Source organism: Podarcis melisellensis (assembly GCF_964234715.1).
Source record: "Podarcis melisellensis genome assembly, chromosome: 7".
In the NCBI taxonomy this organism is placed as follows: Eukaryota; Metazoa; Chordata; class Lepidosauria; order Squamata; family Lacertidae; genus Podarcis; species Podarcis melisellensis.
This window is the reverse complement of record NC_138539.1, coordinates 119,927-147,451: the sequence shown is the minus strand read 5'-3', so window position 1 is coordinate 147,451 and position 27,525 is coordinate 119,927. Positions and strand designations below refer to the sequence as shown.

Sequence of the window (27,525 nt, the reverse complement as noted above, 5' to 3'; positions counted from 1 at the left end):
TGCCTTTCCAGCCATCTCCTTGGAGGCTCCAGAGACCAGTTGGTCTCTGTCTTGGGAAGCCTCCGTCTGCCTCCGTCTTGGGAAGCCTCCCCTTAGAAGGCCCTCTTCCCAGCAGTGTCTTGGGGTCTGGGGGCCTCACAGATAGGGAGCATGTGAACCACACAAGATACGTAACGGGCTCTGGGGGGATCTCTTGCCAGATCTCCCTGGCCCCACCTCATGCCCGACCTGCTTTTCTGTCCCTCTGCCTGGCGGGTGGGCAGGGGGCCCAGAGGCTGAGTGAGGGGCACTCTAGCACCAGGCGCCCTGGCTCTGGAATCCCTCTCTTGCCTCTGGGCCTCCTGCCTGCTCTTCTCTGCACCCCCTTTCTCCCCCTCCCACCGCATGCTCTGTTCTTCAACACCTGCTCCCCCCCCCAAACCACGTGGGAATGGGCAAGGGGTGCTTTATGTCCTGGGGGGCAGGTGGTGGGGAGCAGGCAGGGACTGATCCCGCTTTGCACTGCCCTTCCAGACTCCAGATGGCGGAAGCACCTGCAGACTCAACGATGCCAGCAGCTCAGGTGAGTGCCCAGCTGGAGCCTCCTGGCCTTGGGTGCTGCCACCAGCGCTTCTCTCCTGAGTGAGGCCTCTGCTTTTTCTGTTCCTTTCTAGAGTGAATGGTCAGCTGAGCAGCAAGGAGCAGTGGGTAGGATGCCCTTGCACTGCCTAGGAATGGAGTGCTGTGATGAGCATGCAGTTGATGGGGGTGGGTCAGATCCTGCCTAAGGGGCTGGGAGTGGCCCAGTGAGCATGCCCAGCCGCCTCCCTTGGAAAGAAGTTGGGGATACCCTCAGGGACCCTGACCCTGGAAGCCTAATTCCAGGCAAGGCTTGAAGGTGTCTGGCAGGCAGGAGGGGGAAGCATTCTCAAAAGATGAGGGGCTTTGTGGGAGAGCATTGAGGTTGCTTCTAGGTCTCAGGCACTGGTGCCATCTCTGGCGGGTCCTGAGGGTTTGGGCACCCACAAAATGTCTACTGTGGGTGCCTCGCCATCGCGTTGCTGTTGGCCTCTGCCCCCTGCCTTATCTCCGCTGGCTCTCTGGCACCCCTGTTGGGGTCTGCTGCGGCCATGGACATGCTTCTGGGGTGCAGTAGACGACTTGCAGCAGAGGTCTTGGCCTGGTTGCCACGGTGGGGGCGGGGCGCCGGAGTGCCATCTCCATGGGGCCATGGGCACCCAGGCTCCGCTGCCCCAGCCCCATCGCCGTCACGAGCGATGTGACGTCATGACGTCATGCACACACACCACTGGTCACCCAGTCTGGGGCCCAAGTTGCCACCTCTGGTCTCAGGAAGCTGCTTTGGAGCAACTGGCCGCCATTCTTCCCCGGGGTGTGTGTGGGTGTGTTGGGCACAGCAAGTGGACCTGGGAGGCGTCTCAGCGGGGAAGTTGGTGGCTCTGCAGGATCCCCCACTTCTGACTGCTTGAAAGGCTCCTGCTCGCCACCAGTGAAGGAGAAGGATCTCGGCCTGCCTTGGGTTGCCTGCCTGCCTGCTTGTCTGTCTGTCTGTGTGTTCCTGAGGTCTTGCTTTGGGCGCCTCAGTTCAGCCCACCTGAAGCTGGCTGGACACTGCTTGGAAAGCGGAGGCCTCCCAGTTCCCCACCCCCTTTTGCGGGACCACAGCCTGTGCAGGCAGCAGAAGGGCCCGGCCTGGGGGCTCCAGAGCCTCCTGCAGCAGGCAGTGCCCAAAGTGGGCAGAGGTTGCCCTGGGCACCTCCTGAATCAAGCCAGGCAGGGGGTTGGGGTCAGATGCTGCCGCCCCTTCAGCCCTCCATGACCTTTCCCTCTGCTCTCCCCCCACTCCAGTGAGCCAGGAGCAAGACGGACAGGCAGCAGCCCAGGAACCCCTTGAGGCGCACGACCCCTCGACTCCCAGTGCAACTCCCCCTCGGGAAGAGATGGGGCTCTGCAGCAGCAGCAGCGGCGGCAAGCGCAAACTCCGACCAACCCAGCACAATCTGGAAACTGCTGTCCCCACATAGTAGACTTGCCCTTGGGGGCTGTTAGAAACACCACCAAGCCAAGTGGGGGGTCCGCTCTGTGGACAGTGTGGTGATGTGGCCAGCGGGCTCCCAGGTGGGCCTGGACAGAACAAGCTCCCTGGAGCCTCAGCTGGCATCTTGTGGGCTGCGACTCCCCCTCCTCCTCACGCAGAGGGGCAGGTTGTGAGCAAACGGGGGCCGAAGAGAGCAGTGATGGGGCGGGGGGACCCATGCAGGGCATGTGTGCGTGTAAATATTGGGTGGGAGTGCGTGCGTGCGTGCGAGGGCGGGGGTGCCCAGGTGCTGCAGCTGCTTCAGGCTGACCACTGTTTGCCCAGCTGACATTTGCCAAACAGCGAGGGGAAACACCGCTTGGGAAAGACCAGCTGTCCTGCCCCCTCCCTGGCAAAGGGCAGCAGAGGGACAGCACCCTTGTGCAGGATGGGGAGGGAGAGGGGGAGTTATTGCCAAGTGCTGCCATTTTCCTTCTCCTTCTGGGGGGCCATCCATGCCGTGAGGGGGGCATGGGCAGAAATGGGCACTTCTGCCTCTTCAGCAAGGGCTGGAGGGAACGTTTGGGAGCTGTCTGGTGCTAGCAAACGTAGAGCAGCGTGGGAGCAAGAGTAGGAGCAGGCTAGTTTCATTAGGATGGGGTGAAGCAGATAGAAGGTACAGGTAAAAGGGGGGATTTGGTGGTTGGGGCGCAGGGAGAGGGGTAGTGCAGGGTAGGGCAAAGATGTTGAGGCACAGGTTGGCGGCCGAGGGTGCTCCAGTGAGGGCCAGGGCTGCTGCTTGCTCTGGCTGCTGGCTCCAGCCTCTCAGGCCCCTTTCAGAGAAGAGTGGCACTGCCTGTGCGTGGCAGAGGCTTTGCCTCGCTCCTGGCTGGGTGGTGGTGAGCAGTGGGTGGCGCTGGCTGGCGTGTGTGTGTGTGTGTGCTCATCACGTGTGCAAACTTGCCAGGCAGCCTCTGCCAAAGGACAAGATGCAGCAGCTCCTCATGCCAAACTCAGAGGGTCATTTTAACAGAACTTGTGTTTGTCTGCAGAGGGCAAGGGGAGGCTTCCCTCTGCCTGCCTCTCTCGAGCTGCACAGTGGCTGCTTCCACAGCAGCAGTTAGAGCTTTTTGATTTTAATCTAATTTTAGCATTTGCTTTTAATGAGCAATTTGGGAAGTGATCAGGCAGGGTTTCCATGACTAACATACAACTTCTCTAGGTGCTGGGCTGTGGCATGTCTCTCTGTCTGTCTCCTCTCCCAGAACACTCCGAGGGAGATCAAGACTGTAACTAGTGACATTTGTACAACCAAAGAAATCTATTTTGTGGTTCAAGGACAATAAAGTTTACTTTACATTTTAGAAATGATGCTTCTCTCTTGAGCTGGCAGAGCCTTTCCCTCACTCACCTTGTGTTGTTCAGGTTGTTCAAGCCACTCCAAGGACTCGGGCCTTCAGCGGCATGAGGCTCACCCTACTAAGTCCTGCATCCTGCTCTCACACTGACCAACCACAAAGGAATAGCCTGAGAAGCAGACCGGGGGGTGGGGAGCAGGAGTGGGGTGTTTGTGGAAGGCTGCCTCTTTCTTGGGAAGTCCTGGGCCAAGTGAGTGAGTGCCAACCATGTCTGGTGTCTCCACCCCACACATTTCCCTCCCTTTCCTCTCTATGCACACTCCCTAAATTTGTTCTAGGAGAGACCCCTGCAGGGGCTGGTGCATTGATGTGTAATAGAAATGCTCAAGAGGCACCTTTTCAAGGAAACCTTTATTTGCATTCAAGCCTGCCTGCCTGCTTGCTTGCAAGTCAAGGGGAATGAGTTGTGCTAAGAAAAGGCTTCATGGCTGAGGTGCGGACTGGCCCCAAGGCTTTGGGATGTACTTTTCACAGGGCAAAGGGACGCTGGTGTGAGAAGGGGGCTCTCCGAAAGCCTCGCTTTCTAGGGGGGGAAACAAGCAAGTCTTAGTGAGGCTGCAGCCTGCTAAGGGCCGCAGCTCCCCTTGGGGGCCAGCAGCACCTGCAGCCACTGGTGGGGGCTGGCAACCACTTGCCCCCTTGCTTTGCAGGTAGCCAGCTCTTGGCAGAGAACCTGCAGGGTGCTGGGCCTACAAGATTCATTACAGGACACAAACCCGCCGCTCAGGTTTTCCTTTAATGTCCAGCACTGGATGAGGCCGCCTGCAGTGCATTGCCTACCGGGACAGGATGACCTGGATCGGAAGGAGCCGCTGCAGCATCTCTTTGGGAGGATGCTGCTGTTTAGTTACAATCAAGAGTTTGAATTTTTCTATTCGAGCTGCTTGAAACTCTGTCTCTGCATATTCAGGCCCATCTGTTGGCCTCCGTAGGGAGAGATACCTGCAAAATTGCAGACAGAGCAAGGCGGGAGTAAGTCTCATGGAAAGCGGCTCCCTGTGCTGCTGCTGCTTGGGGGGCAGGGGGAGGAGGACCCTTGACCTTCCACGCTGCCTCTTGGCTTCCTAAAACAGGACCAGTGCTCTGGGCAATGAATATATTCACTCGGTGGGGCTTGGGGGCATCTGCTCACGGAGCACAGGGCCATTAATTTCTTCCCAAAGCATCCTGCTCTTCATTTCTGTGCCACTTATTATACAGCAAAAAGAGTACCATCTGCACCCAAGTGGGAGGTGGCAAAAAGCTATGACAAGTCTGGAATTTTGCGGAAATAAAAAATCTGATAGAAACCCACAAATGAATGAGGCTGCAAGAGTAGGTTGAAATAAATCTCCCATCGGTCCTGGGGTGGGGGGTTGGGACTTGCATGGCAGGCTGCCCAAAGCCTGGCTGGAGCATTCGAAGGGCCACGGGGGAAGCAAGTGCCCAGAATGGAGAAAGATGGGAATGAGAGAGAGCAGACTGAAGGAGGGGGAGCAAGCACCCTCAGTAGGAGGCAGGGAGGCACTAAAGGCATTGAGAAAACCACTGGCTCTTGATTTGGGCACCCATTTGTCAGTTGACAGGACTGATGCTAAGAGTTGTCTGACAGTGGAGCAGACTCCCTTGGAGGTGGTGGGCTTTCCTTTTGTGGGGGCTTTTAAACAGAGGTTGGAAGGTCAACTGTCCCACCTCTCGTTCTGTAGGATCTTCTTGTCCAGCAGTGCCTCTGCCAAGCCTGGTTTAAGCCGTTCCAGCTGCTTCTTCACTGTGTCAAACATGTTCACCTCCATCATGTCAAAGACAAGGGGCTTCCCGTATCTGGAGGAGACAGGAAAGGTCCAGTCTTTGCCTCTTGCTCAGTGGACCAGATGCCTTTGGGTGCTACCCCACTCCTGCCACGGCTGTGGGTCACCAGGTGGCAGCAGCAGCAGTGCTTCTCTCCCCCAGGTGTTTTTGCCTGGCAGTGGGCAGCCTCTCTGCCCGGCATTTGGCTTGTGCCCCTACCGCAGAGAGCCCAGCAATGCCAGGCGAATTGTCTCCTCAGCCATGTCGCTGGGGTTCACCGTGTTCAGAAAGTTGGTGTCCCGATAGCGCAGGAAGATGGCTGCCTGCCCAGAAGGGTCAATGACCAGTGGCCACCTTATGGGGAGAAAGCACAAGAGGGAACAAGTCTTACACACTGCCCAGCAGCTGAAACCTCATGGGTAGGGGCCTCAGCAGCTGGGAAATGGGGGGAAGGGCTAAGACCGTGAGCCCAAAGAGGGGATCTTACGGTGCAGGGGAGGGGAGGCTGCGGGAGATGCTGGCCAAAACCCCCAATGTCTAGTGAAAGTGCTTTCCCTTCAACTCACCGTCCATCTGCATGGATTTTCCCACCCACGTCTTTCAAGAGCACATCATCCAGCTCCTGCACAGAGCACTTCAGGCCATGGAACTCTTCTGCTGACCCTGAAAAACCAGCACAACTCTGAGCACTGCTGCACTCTGGTCCGGACATGGCTCACTGCAGGCTCCAGACACCCCTTGGTGCTCCAGCATCGACAGTAGCAAGGACCAAAGCAAAAAATGGATTTTTCAAGGATCTTCAGATATCCAAAGGACTGCCTGATAAAAGATGGAGCAAGCTTGTTTTCTCCTCCAGGTGGTAAGACCTGAACTAATGGATTCAAGTTACAAGAGATTCCAGCTAAATGTAGAAGAACTTTCAACCCTTGGAGTGAGCGGACTCAGCTGCAGAGGTTTTAAAGCAGACATTGCATGATCATGAGATTCTTGCATTGCACATGGTTGGACCAGATGACCCTTTAGCTCTTTTCCAACTCTATATCTCTAGGATTCTTTGAAAATAAAAATGCTGCTATCATAATGCCTTTATACCAATCTCTGGTGTGACTGCATGTGGAATGCTGTGTCCAGTTCTGGTCATCGCTCTTCACAAAGGATACTGTAGAATTGGAGAAGGTTCAGAAAAAGGCTGCAAAAATGATCAAGGGGGAGGGATGGAGCGACTGCCCTATGAAGAAAGGTTACAGCGCTTGGGACTTTTTAGTAAGAGGTGACATGCTAGAAAAGCATAAAATTATTCATGGTATGGATAAAACACATAAAGTTACAAGAAAGGAGATTCCAACTATACATTCGGAAAAAACTTTCTCACAGTAAGAGCTGTTCAGCAGTGGAACAGACTCCCACGAAAGGTGGTGGACTCTCCTTCCTTGGAGGTTTTTAAGCAGAGGTTGGATGGCCATCTGTCATTGGTGCTTTAGCTGAGATTCCTGCATTGCAAGGGTTGGACTAGATGACCCTGGGGTCCCCTCCAACTTTATGATTGTATGACCTCTGATTGCTTGAGAAGGAGCCTCGTGTCTTTTGCTCACTTTGTCCTTCAGGGTGTGGGAGTGCTAGGCAGGACTTTTCTGTACACCCGTCTCTCCCAGGAACAAGTCCAGCATTTCACTGCACAGGACTGACCTTCCTGCATCTGCTCCCGCAGCTTCAGCCGGGCCAGGGAGACCTTTTCCTCAGCATCTTTGGCAGCCGCGCGCAGCCTCTGCACCAGGGATTCTGCGTCCGCAATGGCCTGTTGCAGAAACAGGTTGTCAGAGAAACCCTCATTGTGCCGAGCGTGGCTGGCCTTGCCCTGTGGGAACTGGCCTCCGGGTGCCCAGCAGAGCCTCCTCTCCCTCAGGGTGGCCTGCAGTGGGTGCCAGGCAGGAATCTTCCCAGGCACATCTTCTGCAGGCCAAGCAGGTCTCCCTCCACCAGCTTATGGGCTGCTCAACAGCGCACAGCCAAGGTGCCAGGCCAAGGAACAGGAAGCCCTCGACCCCAGCTGCACAGAAGGCAGAGAGCTCAGGCTCTCCTACCCACTTGGATGCCAGCCTCACTGGTGGGCAAGGGCATGTCTCTGAGAGAGAGAAGCCTGCCTGCTCAGAGGCTACAGGAAGGTGGTGCTCACGTGGAGGGTGATCTCCGCGTTGTCCATCTGCTTCCGCTGGCACTTGTCGTGCTCTGTGATCCTGCGGTTCAGCTCGCAGTAGGCCTGCTGCAGCTGCAAAGAAGATGAGCAGCCCCAGCCTTTGGCAAATGGGGAGGGAGGGAGGAACAAGGACACCCACACAGCTGGGGCTGCGGGAGGGCCCAGCCTTGGGTGGCTTCTCCCCATAGTGGGGAGGGCCAGGGCCCTGCTGCACAGCCCCCTCATGGCTCAAGGAGAGGGCATGAAATCCACCCCAGCGCCAGCAGGTGCCAAGGCAGGCAAGACCCCAGAGGGCCTTCTGGGAAGGAAGACCATAGAGACAAGGGGATGGCCGCATAGAGCTTCTTGGCTCCCACCTCCTTGCTGCATCTCTCGTGCTCCTTGGCCAGCTGCTCTACCTCCTCTGTCATCCTGGAGAGGGGAAAGAGGAGTCAGTGGCTGCAGAGACCCTCTTCAAGGAGATGCCTCTCCTTCCCCACCAGCATGCAATGGGGTTGGACTAAATGGCCCTTAAGGACCTCTTCCAACTACAATTCTATCATTCTAATTGCTGGCAATATACATTTAATTCTCTTGATTTTTCTCCTTCTGTTAAGGAAACTTTTATCAATTAATAGTATTATAAAAAAGAAAACAACAGAGTAAGCGCATTCAGTCAAAATTAAATGTAAAATCATATCATGAATTGCCAAAACAAAGTAAGTACTCTCTTTCCTTCTATTAAGAAAACCAGAAGATCTGAAGCAGCTGGCATGGCCATGTGAGCTGTCTGAGGAGAAATGGCAGCAGGAGCAGGTGGGGGGGGTCCAGCGGAGGGCAACTGCAGCCTCCTCCTGAGAGCAGCCACTCAATGATTCATGGTAGTCACTGCTCATAGTAACAGTTGGCAAGGGGGAGAGCCTCCCTGCACCAGCCACCGCCTTCTGCCCTCCTCCTGCTCCCTCTTGCCCTGGCCATGGGGGCCCCTGGGAGCCCAAGGTGGGAAGGGGGAGGGCTCTGCCCCCAGAGCCTCCCTCCCCATTGGCAGGCAGGGGCATCTCCGGCTCCCATGGGGCAGGTGCCCTGGCGGGCTCTGGCCTGTGCTGGCAGTGAGAAGGGGCCAACAGGCTGCAGGAGAGACTCCCTTCGCTGCCCCTCCCCAGGTGCTTTGGCAAATGCTTTCCTCCCTCTCAATCCTAAAGCCCAGCAAGGGCTTTCCACGAAGCTGACTGTGGGAGGCTGAGGACACACCAAAGGAAAGACGTCTTCAAGTAGTTTATAAAGAAACACCAGATGTAGTGATGGCCGCCAACTTGGGTTGAGACAAATGAATGGTGAATAAGGTTGCCTGTGGTCTAATCCATCAGCAGCTTGCTCAAGCACCCCTCCCTGCCTGATACAGGACACCATGAGCTCGGGGCCCCCCCCACCTCCTTGAGTCTATTGACTGAGCTGTCCCTGGAATCCAACTGGCTCCACTGGGGTTGTTTTTTGTGGGGTCACCTTCCAGGCTGGGCCAGCACCTAGTGGCTCCAGGTGACAGCAGGTGAGCCGTACAATGGCTGCAGTGGGATGGGGGGGGTGCCAGTGGGTGCCTTTGCAAAAGCTCCTACAGCTTGATTCTGACCTGAGCCCGGAAGAGCAGCTGCCCACAAGCAGCAGCTTCCCTGGCAGGGCTCACCGTCGGGTCTCTGCTTCTTTCTGCTTCTTGTCCTGCTGCGCCCTTCGCTGCTCTTCCGCCTCCATCTTCTGGAGCATGGACTCTGTCAGGCTGATGTCCCAGGAGTTCAGTACAGCCACCAAGCTGTCCAGGGAAGCAATCTTGGGAGAGACAAAAGGGCTGTGGGCTTGAAATGCCCATCCAAGCCACCAGGCCTGGCATGCAGTGAGAAGGGCACTCTCGCTCTCCCCCTTGCTCTCCTCTCTCTCCATGGCTTCTTCAGGGACACCAGCTCCCCTTCTCTTTCAGTTTCTTCGCTCTCTTGCCAGGTGGCCTGGTGGAAACAGCCTACCTGGAGCTCAAGGCCAAGGAGAAGAGCAGCTGCTGGGGGAGGCGGCTGGGGTTGGTACCTGCTCTGGGGTGTTGCCATCATCAGCATAGAGTCGAGGGTCAGCCCCGTGCTGGAGAAGCAGCTCCACTGCTGCCAGGTGGCCCGCAAAGGCAGCACGATACAAAGGAGTCCGGTTAAAAGCGCCCTTAAAAATAAAGGGGGCTAAAGATCAAACAGGGTTTACAGAGGGAAGGCAGTCGGAAGCGAAGCCTCCGCAGGAGGCACATTCCTGCCACTAACAATCTCTTTACAGTACACTCCAACAGTTCTCTAATTCTGTCAATGCAGGGAAAGCATCTGAGAACTTTTTACTCTTTAAAAAAATGAGTTCTGGTTGCCTCTGGAATGGGGGAGAATTGGACTTGCAAATTATCATCTGCTAGAATGGCAGTTATTGGCTGCCTGTTACCAAGGAGTGAATCTTCAGCACAGACTGAAGACAGGGACGTCCACTGCCTCCCTTGTGCATTCTGGCTGGATGGTGAGAAGAGACTAACTAGGAAGATGGATTCCCTGTGAGGTTCCATCTCAGGCTCTTCGAGGGCATCACAGGAGGGTCTTTTCACCACTTGCTCTGCACTTGTTCTTCCAGCACAGCATGGCCCCTCAGGGCTGCAGAGGTGGAGCCTCCTCCTATCGCCAGAGGTGCTCTTGCTCACCCTCGGATTGACTCAGAAGCCCTGTAATATTTATTTTAATTCTTGGTTTACAAACATTTCTATGCCACCAGGAGAGTGTGACTCCATCCACAACAGGCAACGGACATATTTCCCAGACCCAGGAAGTGGTCAAAGACAACAGCATGGAGGACAAGGCTATCTATCAGCGGCTACTAGGTATGGTGGAGGCTTTGCTCGCCCCTCCCCCCAGCTGCTGGATCAGGCCAAAGGCCCATCTATGTTCTCAGAGTGGCCAACCAGACACCTCCTTTGGGAAGCCCCCATGCTGTGAGAAGACCTTTTCCTTCATCTGTCCAGCAGCAGGCTCTTCAGCCACAAGCGAGTGAGGTCTCCCCAAACTAACAAGGCACAAAGAAGGCGTAGGGAGCTCCGTGGGGGAGCAACCAGGTACACAGAGACTGATGCAGGAATTGCAGCAACATCCATGCTTCCATCGCCCAGGATGACCCACCTGCCTCCCAAATCCCACCTTCCTATGTCCATAGGCAATTCAACAGGTGCAGCACCTCCTGCTTCCCCAACACTTTTCCATCCTGGCAAGGACAGGACTCCACACACCACCAACCCGACCACAACCACACACACAGGAAAAAAATCTTAACTGTCTCCAACCCCTTATTCATCAGTTTATTCCTAATTTTAAGCTGCTTAGAGGAAGAACTATAGATATGCAGCAATATATTTTATTTATTAATTGAATTTGTATACCACTCTTCATCTGAATATAACATATGTTATATTCACAACATAAAAATAAAATGAGAACACAAAATAAAACCAACCAACAACCCCTTCCCACAAACACATTTAAAAGGCCATAGTCAGCCAGGGCCTGGTTAAGAAGAATCATTTTTGCCTGGCACCCAAAGATATGCAATGAAGGCGCCAGGTGATCCTCCCCACAGCTTAGCTGTTCCTGATAAGTCATTACCAGAATGCTATTTTATCTGACCTTATCTGTCAAGGGTTTGGTCCGTGAAGTGACATTACACATGGGACTACAGAACCCTTGGCCTTTGGCCCATCAGGTTACAAAAAAACATCTTGTTTTAACAGTGAAATCCCTCAGCATGGGCTAAATACACAGAGAGAAGGGGGAGACAGAAAGAAAGCAAGAGACTCCTCCACATTATTAATTTGCCATGCAGAATTTCCAGCAGCACATTTGGCTCAAGCAAACTGAGCTTTGGTTGCTGTGGCCCCAACCCTGTGGGGTGCAAGGCTGCCTCCCCAGAACTCTGCCCTCTCTTTCCCTTGCTGGTTGCTGAAGAGCCAGTTTGAAGACCAGGCTGTGACCCTCTTAGGTATGCTGGCTGCCTCACCTGCACACCAGTTGCCAAGCCAGAGACACAAGAGAGGGGAGCCTTGCTGGCAATCCCAGGGGAGGGAGGTTTGAGGTGCTGGCCCACCACCCTTCATGTCAACTGCAAAGCAGCCTCCAGGAAAGCAGGTGGCTGGTCAGGGACACGGAATCACTCTGCCCCCCAAGCACCACCTTGGCTCTGGCTCATGGCCACAGCGCCTTTCACCCTGCAACCTCCCTCCTGCTTCTCACCCGGCTGTTGGGGTTGGCTCCGTTCTCTATCAGCATCCGGATGGCGTCAGGGTGGCCCCCTCCAGATGCCTCAGAGAGGGGTGTGTTGCCGTTGGCGTCAGTGCAGTCCACCATGTTGAGGCGATGTTGGAGGCGCAGAGCCTTGCCCCTCTCGTCTGTCCCCAGGCCGCTCTTGGTGTCCAGGTCTGCCACCTTGAGAAACCAAATCTGTGGGTCACAGTGGGGAAGGGACATGGCGATTCTGCACTGTGCCACAGCAGAGCAGGGAAGGGGGCCCTTGTCATGCAGGGAGCATGGGCTCTGCACCCAAAACCAGCATGGCACCAACCTGGGACATCCTCCCTGCCCACCCGCACCTGCCACCTCCAGGCGTCTCACCAGCAAAGCTTTCCTGGCAGCACCTCTCTTTGCCTCCTGTGCAATCCATCCCCCCACACTCAGGCAGTGGCCCCCAACCTCAGTGGCTTTTGCAGAAAGAACACAAGAGCTGGCAAAACAAGCCCCACGCGCCGCACAGGCCAAACTCTGAAGAACCAACTAAAGGAAGCTCTGCTGGCGGAGAGGGCAAACAGGACATACTGAGCTTGGTAGGCTCACCTGGGCCCAATCCAGGAAGGCAGCTCTTACACTCTAGCAATCTGGTCCTTTTCCCACTCCCTGCTTTGTTTCTCTGAGCAAAGCCATGCCACGGCTTTTCCACATTTTTGGTGCTGAATAAACCTCGCAGCCACAACAGCAACTCCTCTGTGCCTTACTCCCTCACACATAAATTCTGGCTGCAAAGCCTGAACCTGCAGCTTAGAAAAGGCACAGAGAAGTCTCCAACTTGGTGCAGTGACCTTCTGGAGTTGTGCTATGAAGCTGCTGTTGACACTGATGGGCTGAGCTGCTGTGGCAGCACAGAAGGTTCAGTTGCTCAGGGAACCTGGCCATTGGACTGGGACAAAAACCTCACATGTGGGCAGACATCAGGGCTGCAAAGTGTCTGGAGTCAGGGCTGAACAGAGTGAGGCCCAGATTACTGACAACACCTAATTAGTCAGGGTGCTAAAACTAGTTGTTGTTGTTTAGTTGTTTAGTCGTGTCCGCCTCTTGGTGACCCCCTGGACCAGAGCACGCCAGGCCCTCTGGTCTTCCACTGCCTCCTGCAGTTTGGTCAAACTCATGCTGGTAGCTTCGAGAACACTATCCAACCATCTTGTCCTCTGTCGTCCCCTTCTCCTTGTGCCCTCCATCTTTCCCAGCATCAGGGTCTTTTCCAGGGTGTCTTCTCTTCTCATGAGGTGGCCAAAGTCTTAGAGCCTCAGCTTCACAATCTGTCCTTCCAGTGAGCACTCAGGGCTGATTTCCTTAAGAATGGAGAGGTTTGATCTTCTTGCAGTCCATGGGACTCTCAAGAGTCTCCTCCAGCTTGGAAGACACAAGATTTACCCACCCGGGAAGAATGGCAGATGAAGTTGATGGACTATATGGAACTGGCGGAAATGACTGGCAGAATCCGAGACCAGGGAGAAGAATCGGTGGAAGAAGATTGGAAAAGTTTAAAGACTATTTACAGAAATACTGTAAAATCAATGAATGTTAGAAAAATGTTGGAATGAAGTTATATGGCTTTAGTAGAAATGTTATAAGGAACTAAGTACAAATAGATTATTAATGTATTAGAAGGGAAAAATAAGGTTGGAACACGTTAAGAAAAATTACAGGACAGAAAACAGAGGAAGATGGAAAGGAATTGCTGAAACAGTTAATTGAAGTGGAATACAAAAAGGGAGGTGTGAGGAGGTCGTTGAAACAAGTGAATGAAAGATAGGATATTGAAACTATTGGATGTGTTTTATACTGTTTTTGTTTTGTTTTGTTAATTCAATGTTTTAGTGTTATTGTTATGTAGTGTCTTCGTTTTTGTATTGTTTTGTTTAATTCTTTTGCTTTCTTCTGTAATCTTTAAACTGTTAATAAATATAATTTTTTTTTAAAAAAGAGTCTCCTCCAGTACCATAATTCAAAAGCATCAATTCTTCGGCGATCAGCCTTCTTTATAGTCCAGCTCTCACTTCCATACATCACTACTGGGAAAACCATGGCTTTAACTACACGGACCTTTGTTGGTAAGGTGACGTCTCTGCTTTTTAAGATGCTGTCTAGGTTTGCCATCGCCTTTCTCCCAAGGAGCAGGCGTCTTTTAATTTTGTGGCTGCTGTCACCATCTGCAGTGATCATGGAGCCCAGGAAAGTAAAATCTCTCACTGCCTCCATTTCTTCCCCTTCTATTTGCCAGGAGGTGATGGGACCAGTGGCCATGATCTTCGTTTTGTTTTTTTTATGTTGAGCTTCAGACCATATTTTGCGCTCTCCTCTTTCACCCTCATTAAAAGGTTCTTCAATTCCTCCTCACTTTCTGCCATCAAGGTTGTGTCATCTGCATAACTGAGGTTGTTGATATTTCTTCCAGTGATCTTAATTCTGGCTTGGGATTAATCCAGCCCAGCCTTTTGCATGATGAATTCTGCATATAAGTTAAATAAGCAGGGGGACAATATAAAGCCTTGCCGTTCTCCTTTCCCAATTTTGAACCAGTCAGTTGTTCCATATCCAGTTCTAACTGTAGCTTCTTGTCCCACATAGAGATTTCTCAGGAGACAGATGAGGTGATCAGGCACTCCCATTTCTTTAAGAACTTGCCATAGTTTGCTGTGGTTGACACAGTCAAAGGCTTTTGCATAGTCAATGAAGCAAAAGTAGATGTCTTTCTGGAACTCTCTAGCTTTCTCCATAATCCAGTGCATGTTTGCAATTTGGTCTCTGGTTCCTCTGCCCCTTCGAAATTGAGCTTGCACTTCTGGGAGTTCTCGGTCCACATACTGCCTAAGCCTGCCTTGTAGAATTTTAAGCATAACCTTGCTAGCATGTGAAATTAGTGCAATTGTGTGGTAGTTGGAGCATTCTTTGGCACTTCCCTGCTTTGTGATTGGGATGTAGACTGATCTTCTCCAATCCTCTGGCCACTGCTGAGTTCTCCAAATTTGCTGGCATATTGAGTGTAGCACCTTAACAGCATCATCTTTTAAAATTTTAAATAGTTCAGCTGGAATATCATCACTTCCACTGGCCTTGTTATTAGCAATGCTTTCTAAGGCCCATTTGACTTCACTCTCCAGGATGTCTGGCTCAAGGTCAGCAACCACACTACCTTGGGTATACGAGACATGCATTTCATTCTGGTATAGTTCCTCTGTGTATTCTTGCCACCTCTTCTTGATGTCTTCTGCTTCTGTTAGGTCCTTTCCACTTTTGTCTTTTATTATGGTAATTTTTGTATGAAATGTTCCTTTCATAGCTCCATTTTTCTTGATTTCAGCAAGGCATTTGACAAGGTGCCCCATGATATTCTTGTAAAGAAGCTGGTAAAATGCGGACTTGACTATGCTACCACTCAGTGGATTTGTAACTGGCTGACTGACCGAACCCAAAGGGTGCTCATCAATGGTTCCTCTTCATCCTGGAGAAGAGTGACTAGTGGGGTGCCACAGGGTTCTGTCTTGGGCCTGGTCTTATTCAACATCTTTATCAATGACTTGGATGATGGACTCAAGGGCATCCTCATCAAATTTGCAGATGACACCAAACTGGGAGGGGTGGCTAACACCCCAGAGGACAGGATCACACTTCAAAACGACCTTGACAGATTAGAGAACTGGGCCAAAACAAACAAGATGAATTTTAACAGGAAGAAATGTAAAGTATTGCATTTGGGCAAAAAAAATGAGAGGCACAAATACAAGATGGGTGACACCTGGCTTGAGAGCAGTACATGTGAAAAGGATCTAGGAGTCTTGGTTGACCACAAACTTGACATGAGCCAACAGTGTGACGCAGCAGCTAAAAAAGCCAATGCAATTCTGGGCTGCATCAATAGGAGTATAGCATCTAGATCAAGGGAAGTAATAGTGCCACTGTATTCTGCTCTGGTCAGACCTCACCTGGAGTACTGTGTCCAGTTCTGGGCACCACAGTTCAAGAAGGACACTGACAAACTGGAACGTGTCCAGAGGAGGGCAACCAAAATGGTCAAAGGCCTGGAAACAATGCCTTATGAGGAACGGCTAAGGGAGCTGGGCATGTTTAGCCTGGAGAAGAGGAGGTTAAGGGGTGATATGATAGCCATGTTCAAATATATAAAAGGATGTCACATAGAGGAGGGAGGAAGGTTGTTTTCTGCTGCTCCAGAGAAGCGGACATGGAGCAATGGATTCAAACTACAAGAAAGAAGATTCCATCTAAACATTAGGAAGAACTTCCTGACAGTAAGAGCTGTTCGACAGTGGAATTTGCTGCCCAGGAGTGTGGTGGAGTCTCCTTCTTTGGAGGTCTTTAAGCAGAGGCTTGACAACCATATGTCAGGAGTGCTCTGATGGTGTTTCCTGCTTGGCAGGGGGTTGGACTCGATGGCCCTTGTGGTCTACTCCAACTCTATGATTCTATGAACAGATCTCTGGTTTTTCCCATTCTATTGTTTTCCTCTATTTCTTTGCATTGCTCATTTAAGAAGGCCTTCTTGTCTCTCCTTGCTATTTTTTGGAACTTTGCATTCAATTTCCTGTATCTTTCACTATCTCCCTCGCATTTTGCTTGCCTTCTCTCCCCTGCTATTTGTAAGGCCTCGTTGGACAGCCGCTTTGCTTTCTTGCATTTCCTTTTCATTGGGATGGTTTTAGTTGCTGCCTCTTGTATAATGTTACAAGCCTCCATCCATAGTTCTTCAGGCACTCTGTCCACCAAATCTAAATCCTTAAACCTGTTCCTCACTTCCACCGTGTATTCATAAGGGATTTGACTTAGATTGTATCTTACCGGCCCAGTGGTTTTTCCTACTTTCTTCAGTTTAAGCTTGAATTTTGCTATAAGAAGCTGATGATCTGAGCCACAGTCAGCTCCAGGTCTTGTTTTTGCTGACTGTATAGAGCTTCTCCATCTTTGGCTGCAGAGAATATAATCAATCTGATTTCGATGCTGCCCATCTGGTGATGTCCATGTGTAGAGTCGTCTCTTGTGTTGTTGGAAAAGACTGTTTGTGATGACCAGCTTGTTCTCTTGGCAGAACTCTATTAGCCTTTGCCCTGCTTCGTTTTGAACTCCAATGCCAAACTTGCCAGTTGTTCCTTTTATCTCTTTTTTTTTTTATAAATATTTTATTAGGTTTTTAATAAACAAATTTCCACTTTCAAATACATACTTCCATGAATCCAATGGACTTCCCCCATCTCCCGAGCACTGCATTCCCTGTGTAACCAAAACCTCAGCAATTTGTTGACTTGTTTTATACATAACAATATATCTTCCATTTTATCGTGTTATCTGATGTAAACATTTCGATACAATTGCATTAATTTTTAATTTCCACACAATAAAAATATTTCGTTACCTCACTTCTGTCTTATAGTGTCTTATTTATCAATTCAGAAATTTGCCGATACTGAAGGTATACCTTCCTAGAAAGGAGCATTTTTTAACATTCATACAACTTATAATGCTTTTTCAAATAGTCCTTAAAATTTTTCCAAACTTCCTCCGTTTCTTCTTCTCCCGAGTCTCGAATTCTGCCAGTCATTTCAGCCAACTCCATATAGTCCATCAGCTGCGTCTGCCATTCTTCCAATGTGGGTAGATTTTGTGTCTTCCAGTGCTTTGCCAACAGAATCCTCGCTGCTGTAGTAGCGTACATAAAGAAAGTTCTATCTTTCTTGACCATCCTCTGGTCTACCATGCCCAGAAGGAAGGCCTCCGGTTTCTTAGGTAAGGTGAATCTCAGCACCTTTTTTAGTTCATTATGTATCATTTCCCAGAAGGCCTTCACTTTCGGGCAGGTCCACCAGAGGTGTAAAAATGTCCCTTCCTCTTCCTTACATTTCCAACATTTATTATCGGACAGGTGATATATCTTTGCAAGCTTGACTGGGGTCATGTACCACCGGTATATCATTTTCATAATGTTTTCCTTCAAGGCAGTACATGCCGTGAATTTCATTCCGGTGTTCCATAACCTTTCCCAGTCTTCAAACATAATGTTATGCCCCAAGTCCTGTGCCCACTTTATCATAGAGGATTTGACAATCTCATCCTGTGTGTTCCATTTAAGCAGCAAGTTATACATTCTCGAAATTAGCTTGGATTTTGGCTCAAGCAACTCTGTTTCTAGTTTCGATTTATCCTCCTGAAAACCCACTTTTTTGTCTGCTTTAAAAACTTCCTGGATTTGAGCATAATGCAACCAATCTCGCACCTTGTTTTTTAACTTTTCCATACTCTGTAACCTCCATTTATCTCCAATTTTTTCAATTATTTCCCAATATTTAGGCCAGTGGGCCTCCATATTGAGTCTTTTACGTGCTTTGGCCTCCATCGGTGAGAGCCACCTCGGAGTTTTACTCTCCAATAAGTCTTTGTATTTTGACCAGACCATGAAAATTGCCCTTCTGACAATATGGTTTTTGAACAATTTATGAACTTTAACCTTGTCATACCACATATCTCTTAACTCCCTACTTTAGCATTCCAATCCCCTATAATGAGAAGAACATCCTTCTTTGGTGTCATTTCTATAAGGTGTTATAAATTTTCATAGAATTGATCAATTTCAGTTTCTTCAGCATCAGCGGTTGGTGCATAAACTTGGATTACTGTGATGTTAAAAGGTCTGCCTTGGATAAGGATTTATTGGAAAATAAAACCCCAAGGCGGTTGTCACCAATGGAAGCAAAAGCTCCGAAAAAGCTCAATATGGAGGCCAAATGGCCGAAATATTGGGAAATTTTGGAACAAGAAGGAGATAGGTTGAAACTGCAGAGTTTTGAGAAATTAAAAAACAAAGTGCGAGATTGGCTTCATTATTACCAGATGATGGAGGCATATAATTTGGACAAGAAAATTGGCTTCCAGGTGGAAAAATCAAAATTAGAAACAGAGCTGTTAGAACCTAAAACTAAGATTTTGTCAAAGATATATAACTTGCTGTTGAAATGGAACACTCAGGATGAAACGGTGAAATCTGCTATGATTAAATGGGCATAAAATGTTGGACATAACATTATATTTGCTGACTGGGAACAGTTATGGACCACAGGTATGAAGTTTACGGCATGTAATGCCTTAAGAGAGAATGTTATGAAAATGATTTACAGGTGGTACATGACCCTAGTCAAGCTTGCAAAAATTTATCATTTGCCCAATAATAAATGTTGAAAATGCAAAGAAAATGAAGGTACATTCTTTCACCTTTGGTGGACGTGCCCAAGGATTAAGGCTTTCTGGGAAATGATTTATAATGAAATGAAAAAGGTATTTAAATATACCTTCCTGAAGAAACCAGAGGCCTTTCTCCTGGGCATGGTCAGCCAATTGGTGCCAAAGAAGGATAGAATTTTCTTTATGTATGCTACAACAGCAGCAAGAATACTCATTGCAAAGGACTGGAAGACACAGGATTTACCCACTCTGGAAGAATGGCAGATGAAGGTGATGGACTATATGGGATTGGCAGAAATGACTGGCAGAATCCGAGACCAGGGAGAAGAGTCGGCGGAAGAAGATTGGAAGAAATTTAAAGACTATTTACAGAAATATTGTAAAATTAATGAATGTTAGAATGATGTCAGATAGAAATTAAGTGGTTTCCAGCTGTAATGCTTTAAGAGAATATGGAAAAAAAGGTTTAGAAATAGGTTTAAATTTACTGATAAGGATTTGCTGAACTAACAATTTGAATTGGAATACAAAAAAGGGAGGTACGAGAAGGTCTGGGAAATAAGTTAATGGAAAATAAGTAATGGAAACTTTATGTGTTTTTAATTATTTTCATTTTTGTATTTTTTCTTTTTTCTTTTTGATTTTTATTGTATTACTATTGAAAACTTTAATAAATATTCTTTAAAAATAAAATAAAAGGTATGCCTTGGATTCATATCGAGATCATTCTATCATTTTTGAGATTGCATCCCAGTACAGCTTTTGACACTCTTTTGTTGACTATGAGGGACACTCCATTTCTTTTACGGGATTCTTGCCCACAGTAGTAGATGTGATGGTCATCCGAACTGAATTCGCCCATTCCCGTCCATTTTAGTTCACTGATGCCCAAGATGTCAATATTTATTCTTGCCATCTCATTTTTGACCACATCCAACTTACCAAGGTTCATGGTTCTTACATTCCAGGTTCCTATGCAATATTTTTCTTTACAGCATTGGACTTTCCTTTTGCTTCCAGGCATATCCGCAACTGAGCGTCCTTTCGGCTTTGGCCCAGCCGCTGCATCAGCTCTGAATCTACTTGTACTTGTCCTCCGCTCTTCCTCAGTAGCATGTTGGACGCCTTCCGACCTGAGGGGCTCATCTTCCAGCGTCATAACTTTTATATGCCTGTTGTCTTTGTCCATGGAGTTTTCTTGGCAGGGATACTGGAGTGGCTTGCCGGTTCCTGCTCCAGGTGGATCACGTTTAGTCAAAACTCTCCACTATGACCTGTCCATCTTGGGTGGCCCTGCACGGCATAGCTCATAGCTTCTCTGAGTTATTCAAGCCCCTTCGCTACAGCAAGGCAGTGATCCATGAAGGGAGGTAAAACTAGTAATGTGCCAAAATCTGCCCTTCAATTTCTCAAATGTTTTCTTTCTATGCTAGAGAGGCTTCCATTTTTCTGCCTCGTTCTCAGGACACTTTAGATTTTCAGTGGATGCAGTGAGATTACCTTATTGTTGCAAGTTGGCTGAGGGTGGCCCAGGGGTCCTCACCCCCAGTAAACACTACGTCCGCACTCTGCAGGCCTTTCCTTCTGATATGAACAAGCCCTGAGGGGGAAGTGACCTCATGGTGTCTCTGCTGAGCCTTCACTGAAACAAGGGCATGTGGGAAGGCTGCAGAGTGCAGGTCCCAGGGTGGGGTGCGGGGAGAGGATTTGTGGACGAAGAGAGAAACAACTCCTCCCAAAAAAACACCTGGCTGCTACTTGGTACTTTGAGGAGCACCAGAATATGAAACAGGAGCGGACGAAGCCTGGAGCCAAGTGGCACAAGTTTCACCCTGAAGCCGACCAAACACTGGCAAGAACACACAATCGCGTCTACCATGTGGCAGTGCAGGCTGCAAAAAAGGCTCATCTTGCAGCTCACATGATTTCATCCAGGAGCCGGCTGGCAAACTTATTTTGGACGGTGCAGAGGTTACTGACTCCCAGTGCAAGAGCAGAACCTCTGGAGCCCCCAAAGGCGCCCTGTGGGCAACCAGCTATGCACTTTGAGCGTAAAGTTGAGGGTGAGCTTGACTCCAGCTGAAGTACCCAGTGCTGCTACCGAGGTTATTTTGTGCAGTCGGTTTCACCTGATACAGTTTCTGTGCCTCCCTTGAAGCCACCCCTGCCCTGTCCAAAGTGCACCATGTGGTCCCTCTGTCCTCATTTTGAGACTCTAATTTGCCTGCACAGGCCATGAGATCAGGAGCTGCCAGCCAAACAGCTCAGAAGCCACAAGCTGAGGGTAGGGCTGAGTGATTCTGGCTACAGCGAGGCCTTGCCCACCTCCTTCAGGACGGCCTTCATCTCTTCCACGTCCCCATCAAAGGCTGCTTCCAACATCCGCTTCCTCCTCTGCTGCTCCTCCCGCTGCTTCTTCTTCTCTTCCTCCTCTTTCTTTCTCTCCCGCTCAGCTTCCTCTCGCTCCCTCTTCACCAGTGCAGCAAAGGCCTAGGACAGAAGCCCATGCAGCCAACAGGCCAAGTCACGGGGAGGCAAAACAGAGGAAGGCTTTCAACACTGATGGGCAGTGGAAGAGCATCAAGAAGAATGCAAAGCACGGGGAGACCAGAGGAAGATCTGGAGGGCTTTAGCCTGAGCTTCAAGCCACAGAGATGTTTCCCCAGCAACCACCCTCATAAGCAAGCCCTGGACTGGATTTTCTGTCTCGTCTACAATGCCTTCATGCTGATGATGTCTGTCCCAGCTTCCCTTCCCCCTGGAGGGGGCTTCTCTCATGTTCCCAAAGCCAGGTATCACCTCACCTCTCTCTGGAGGCGGTCCATTAACTCATTGTACTCCTGTCGCTCTTGCAATCGCCTCGCTCTCTCACGACATGCCAAGATGCGGCGGAAGGCACTCTGCAACGTGAGCGCAGCCTTTGCTTCACGTGTCAGCTCTGAGGGCAGAAAGCAGAAGTGTAGGGCCATAAAAGGGAATCCCAAGGGATTTGCTGGTGGTTTAGGTCCTAGGAGGTGATGGCGCTTGTGGGATAGGGATAGGGGGCTCTCCAGGTGAAGGTTCCCCACGTACAGTCTATTGTCTTGCCTTACCTCAGTCCTGCCTTACAGCCACACCAGCGAAGCACTTTTGCAGCACTGAGCCAGAGAGGTACTTCAGCCTTGTAAATGAGCTTCCAAATGCTACTAGCCTGGAGGCTGGCAAAAGAGGGGGGCAATTCCGTAACTCTGGAGACTGGGCCCACAGGAGGGAGGGGGCAGGCCCCCCTCCCCTCCCAGCCAGCCAGCTCACGGCAGACATGCGCTCTCATACAGAGCTAGTTACCAGGCAAGGGCGTAGGTACAAGGCTGAGCTACTTGCTCCTTTTCTCTGCTTCTTCAACGCTGTTGAGAAAACTGAGGGGAACCTAGTCACAAACTTCCTGCAGAGAAAAGAAGTTCTACACAACATGAAAAGGTCAGTCCAAGTATGGTGGCAGGGTGTTCCCCTCAAACAGGTATTCTGAATGCAGAGATCTGGAGCCTTTCCAGACTCTGGTTGTTTCTGGAGTCCATCTGGCCTCGTTTCTGACTTCTTAGGATGACATTGCTGGAATTAGTGAGGTTATGTTTAAATTTGTTTTTTCAGCTGTATATCATTTTGGCACATTTATTTTTTGAGGCAACCAACTCATAAATAAAACATAACTGTCAGAGCTGCCTCCAGGTCCCAGCTCACAGAGGACCAACGCTAGCCGGTAGTAATGTACAAAAGTCTTTATTGAAGTTCAGTTTCCATTTACAAGCTGCAGCGTGCAGCTCTACGTCTAGAAGCTAGATCGGCGAAGCTCCGTCTGAGTCTCCACCCCCTGTACACCAGTTTAAGACTCTAGCCTTACTTCACCTCTTCCGTCGGTCCTTTCTCCTCTGGGTCCTTCTGCCCCCCGGGGTCTCCTCCTTCCTGGACTCCTCTGACGCTGACCCCCCTGACTCCTGTCCCTCCTTTCGACGGGCTTTAGGACCTGGCTCCCTATCCGGGCTACCCACTGTGCCGCTCGCCTGTACATTTGAACTTGGCGCGCGCGCCCAGCTTCCAACCTTCCTCTCGACCGTTTCCTCGCTCTCTGATGGAGGCGTGGCCAATCCTGACTCATCTCCTCCCGCTGGCGGTGAGCAGCCTGATCCCGATACCTGGGACTCCTCCCCCCTACTGCGCTCTGGTGGGGAAGCTGGTCCTGATTTCCAACTGCTGCTCTCTGAGTCCCCTCTGGCCCCTTCTTCCTGGGGTGTCCCCCTAGGCACCCCCCTTGCTCTGACCATGGGAGCCCCTTTCTGTGAGTCTTCCGATTCGCTGGAAAGACTCAGAGACCTCGGACCACTGTCATCGCTTACGTTTCCTTCGGATTCCTCCCCCTCGCTCTCCATTTCCTCCCTTTCCTGTGCTTCTGCTCCTGAGCGCCTGACAATAACCCTCATCGTTTTCACAATAACAAGCATTAGTGCTGCTCCTGGTCCTCATTCCCCTGTGAGGGGTTTTGCCTTTAATGGCTGTCTATGAACACATAGACAGGGACGCGGGTGGCGCTGTGGGTAAAACTTCAGCGCCTAGGGCTTGCCGATCGCATGGTCGGCGGTTCGAATCCCCGCGGCGGGGTGAGCTCCCGTCTTTCGGTCCCAGCTCCTGCCCACCTAGCAGTTCGAAAGCACAATTAAGTGCAAGTAGATAAATAGGTACTGCTTTATAGCGGGAAGGTAAATGGCGTTTCTGTGTGCTGCGCTGGTGCCGGCTCACCAGAGCAGCTTCGTCACGCTGGCCACGTGACCCGGAAGTGTCTCCAGACAGCGCTGGCTCCCGGCCTCTTAAGTGAGATGAGCGCACAACCCTAGAGTCGGACACGACTGGCCCGTACGGGCAGGGTACCTTTACCTTTTATGAACACATCAAATAAATTCCCAGCTGAAGGCAAACCTGAGCCCAACAGCTGCATTTGCTCTTCACTATTCCTTGTTCCCCTTCCTCTGCCATCCCTCCAGGTGGGGGGGGGGGGTCAGAGCCTGCCTCATTTTTCTTATTGCTTAACAGCTCTCCATGAAGTGCCACAAACAGTGGTGGGGCTGACTGTGGGAATAAGCCAGCCTGCCTACAAGGGGTCGGGCTCAGAGGACAATCTTGCACCAAACCTGTTCAAGAGAGTCTCTGCTCTCCTCCCCTGCCATATTTCACCACCATTAAGTCCCTGCCACAAAGGCCTTGCATACCCCCCCCCCCATTAGCTTCTGCTGTGCCACTGCCTACCTTTGGGATGGCTGCTCAGGGACACTTCTTGGGGTCTGGTGCTGTTGCTTGGTAGGGCAGCATCTTTTCCATCAATTGTGGGCCCCAAGCCAGCAGGAAAATAAAAGAGAAACCAAATTCAAAAAATGCTAATTGTCACCGGGGTAGCTAGTGCTGCAGAAGACAGAATCCTGCCTTAACAGATTGGGGAACTCGGCCCAAGCTAACAAAATGAACTTCAACAGGCACAAATGTGAGGTTCTGCACTTAGGCAAGCGGAACCACAAAATACATTTGAGCTGCCCTGAATATATTATCTATAGCATAGTACATCTTGTATACTCCTCGTGACAAGCAGAAATCCTGGAGGCACCCTTTGCTCCACGCCCTGGACTGTGCAGTGGATCCTCACAGCTCAGCCCTGCCTTCCTCCTCCCCATGGGTGCTATACCTGCCTTCACAGGGACCCCCTTTGCTGGAGCTGCCGGCTTGGCCCCTTTCCGAAGTGGAGGCTTTCCTGCTGCTGCCGCCTTCTTGGCACTCATCCCCCTGGAAAGAGAAGAGCAACAAGGTGAGCAGAGATGGGGCTCAGCGAAACCCAAGGCGGCCCGACACATCCTGAGCACACAGGTCATGTGTTCTTGTAGAAAGGCTCGGTCCTTTCAGAACAGTCAAGCTTTTCATCCCAAGGTGCATCATTAGTAAAATCTCCAGGAAACTTGGGCAAAGCTGAAGCAAAGCAAGTTTTTGGGATCTTGGATATCTGCACCATGTCTATTTTTATTGCGCTTTTAAGACTGATGCTGTCAAGTTCTTAAAGTGATCAGAGAACATGTATATGATTGGCTGCAATATCGTCAATTGAATGAGGTATTTAAAGGGGACAAAAAAAAGGGATTTAGTTATGCTATCTCTAGATTTCAAAGAGAAATAATAGAGGATAATACCTAACTTTTGAAGAAGGTGTATACTTTACTACTAGAATAGGAAACAAAAGATGAGGAGGTTAAATCTGTAATGATTTAGGCACAAGACCTAGGACATAATATACAAATGGAAGACTAAGAGAAAGTATGGAAAATGAGCTTAAAATTTACTGATTGTATATTGTTAAAAGAGAATTATATGAAAAGTGCAAAAATGTATAGAACAGGCTCCAATAAGTGTTGGAAATGTAAAAAAGAAGGCACGTTTTTTCATATGTGGTGGAACTCCAAGATAGTTCAAAATTATTGGGATATGATTTATAATGAAATTTTAAAAATATTTATGATGACCTTTGTTAAAAGACCAGAAGCCTTTTTATTAGGTATTTCAGGTCAAGATCTGCCAAAAGAGAAGAAGAAATTATTTATGTACGCTACAACAGCAGCCAGGATACTGCGAGCCCAAAGATGGAAAGCGACAAAATACAAACAAAAGAAGAATGGCAACAAAATGGAATATGCGGAATTGGTGAAGCTAACAGAAGGACAAAGACCATTGTTGTTGTTTAGTCGTTTCCGACTCTTTGTGACCCCCTGGACCAGAGCACGCCAGGCCCTCCTGTCTTCCACTGCCTCCCGCAGTTTGGTCAGACTCATGCTGGTAGCTTCGAGAACACTGTCCCACCACCTCATCCTCTGTCGTCCCCTTCTCCTTGTGCCCTCCGTCTTTCCCAACATCAGGGTCTTTTCCAGGGAGTCTTCTCTTCTCATGAGGTGGCCAAAGTCTTGGAGCCTCAGCTTCAGGATCTGTCCTTCCAGTGAGCACTCAGGGCTGATTTCCTTCAGAATGGATAGGTTTGATCTTCTTGCAGTCCATGGGACTCTCAAGAGTCTCCTCCAGCACCAGAATTCAAAAGCATCCATTCTTCGGCAATCAGCCTTCTTTATGGTCCAGCTTTCACTTCCATACATCACTACTGGGAAAACCATAGCTTTTACTATATGGACCTTTGTTGGCAAGGTGATGTCTCTACTTTTTAAGATGGTGTCTAGGTTTGTCATTGCTTTTCTCCCAGGAAGCAGGCGTCTTTTAATTTCGTGGCTGCTGTCACCATCCGCAGTGATCATGGAGCCCAAGAAAGTAAAATCTCTCACTGCCTCCATTTCTTCCCCTTCTATTTGCCAGGAGTTGATGGGACCAGTGGCCATGATCTTCGTTTTTGATGTTGAGCTTCAGACCATATTTTGCGCTCTCCTCTTTCACCCTCAATAAAAGGTTCTTTAATTCCTCCTCACTTTCTGCCATCAAGGTTGTGTCAATAGAGACTTTAAAAAAGACTGGGAACCATTTACCTATGTTGTATTTATAGAAACAATGTAAAAAAATGGACTCACTGGAAGGGTTTGAGTAAACACTTATAATGAACAAAACACAGAAAGTATAAGGATGGTGTTAAAATGATAAGAGAACAATAATATTTGATACAAAGAACTCAATATTAAGATATAATAAAGCAAGCATGGGAAAGTAATACTTTTTTTAAAAAAGGAAGTTGAGGGAATGGGGGGGGGGAATTTGGGGAACTGTATTCTTATTTTTTGCTATCTGATATGTTAATATTATAAAAATGAAAAACTCAATAATTTTTTTAATAAGAAAAGACCGATGCTGTGAAGGGAGCATGAGGGGCCAAGCCTTGTTTTGCAGGCTGGGCTTTCACCTCATCGCAACGAGCTCCCGGCGCTCCGGCTTCGGCCACGGGGCCCTGCCGGCCGGGCGCCCAAAGCCCTTCAGTCCTGCGGGCCAAGGACCCAGGAAAGCTGCCCGCGAGAAAGGCTCCCGGGGCCGGAGAGAGGAGAGGGTTGGGCCGAGCCGCCAGGGGGTCTTTGGTGTGGAGACCCGTCCAGTGGGGGGTCAGGGTTAGGGGCCGCACCTTACTTGCCTTGCCCCGGGGGCTGACAACCCGCGCGACGCCACTGGACCCGTGACAAGCGCATTTCGGAAGAGTTCTGACACGGGTTAGTCGCCTCGTCTGGCCCCAAGCAAAGCAACTTATACACGCCCCCCCGCGCCCCCCCCCGCCCCGATGCATCACAGCCACCGGGGATTAATAACCACCCCACTGCTCGGCCGCGGCCGGAGCACCTTCGGGGTCCGGGCCTCCCCTCCGCTCCCTCGCCGCTCACCCGCTCCTCCCTCGGGCCGCGCGCAGCGTCGCCGCGCAACGGCAAAAGGGGCGGAATGCGCATGTGCGGCTGGCCCGGCGGGCGGAGAGGCCACGCCCCTCCCGGGCGCGGAGTTGGGAGGGAGACTTCGGGCGCGTCCCGACGTGACAGCGCCGCGCCTGCCCGCCCGCCCGCCCGCCCCGCCGTTTCTCCCGCGCAGCCGTCGCTCGGGCACCTGCACACGTGACGCGGCGCTGTTCGCGGACGAAACGTC

At 50.3% G+C, this 27,525-nt stretch overlaps 2 protein-coding genes and 1 long non-coding RNA gene across 20 annotated transcripts in view; 1 reads left to right on the top strand and 2 right to left on the bottom strand.

Moving 5' to 3' along the window:
- SCRIB (scribble planar cell polarity protein) overlaps positions 1–3,385 on the top strand; it is a gene marked incomplete at its 3' end in the record, with an annotated part of 47,969 nt that extends 44,584 nt beyond the window's left edge. For 12 of the 14 annotated variants that reach the window (XM_081919585.1, XM_081919591.1, XM_081919586.1 and 9 more), the window contains 2 exons: positions 514–562; positions 1,849–3,385. In XM_081919585.1, the coding sequence (XP_081775711.1) occupies positions 514–562; positions 1,849–2,024 (225 nt within the window). Of the gene's footprint in view, positions 1–513; positions 563–653; positions 688–1,848 lie in introns of all 14 variants that reach the window. The other 2 variants (XM_081919579.1, XM_081919578.1) reach the window with 1 other exon arrangement.
- Positions 1–27,525, bottom strand: part of IQANK1 (IQ motif and ankyrin repeat containing 1) — a gene marked incomplete at its 3' end in the record, with an annotated part of 32,586 nt that overhangs the window by 3,227 nt on the left and 1,834 nt on the right. The window contains exons 1-15 of one of the 5 annotated variants that reach the window (XR_014170628.1): positions 24,611–24,708; positions 24,181–24,243; positions 21,711–21,844; positions 21,232–21,396; positions 11,662–11,868; positions 9,446–9,571; positions 9,057–9,196; positions 7,753–7,807; positions 7,376–7,468; positions 6,889–6,997; positions 5,769–5,865; positions 5,422–5,556; positions 5,107–5,235; positions 4,152–4,377; positions 3,772–3,958 (exon numbers count right to left, since the gene is read on the bottom strand). Coding sequence is in view for 4 of the 5 variants with exons in the window: in XM_081919610.1 (XP_081775736.1) it covers positions 4,212–4,377; positions 5,107–5,235; positions 5,422–5,556; positions 5,769–5,865; positions 6,889–6,997; positions 7,376–7,468; positions 7,753–7,807; positions 9,057–9,196; positions 9,446–9,571; positions 11,662–11,868; positions 21,232–21,396; positions 21,711–21,844; positions 24,181–24,243; positions 24,611–24,704 (1,713 nt within the window). Of the gene's footprint in view, positions 1–3,771; positions 4,378–5,106; positions 5,236–5,421; positions 5,557–5,768; positions 5,866–6,888; positions 6,998–7,375; positions 7,469–7,752; positions 7,808–9,056; positions 9,197–9,445; positions 9,572–11,661; positions 11,869–21,231; positions 21,397–21,710; positions 21,845–24,180; positions 24,244–24,610; positions 24,709–27,525 lie in introns of those variants that run through there. The other 4 variants (XM_081919609.1, XM_081919608.1, XM_081919610.1 and 1 more) reach the window with 4 other exon arrangements.
- On the bottom strand, positions 10,720–11,653 carry LOC309374579. The gene is made up of 2 exons (XR_014170630.1): positions 11,392–11,653; positions 10,720–11,359 (listed from the first exon to the last, which is right to left on the bottom strand). It is a non-coding gene; the product is annotated as an uncharacterized lncRNA (long non-coding RNA).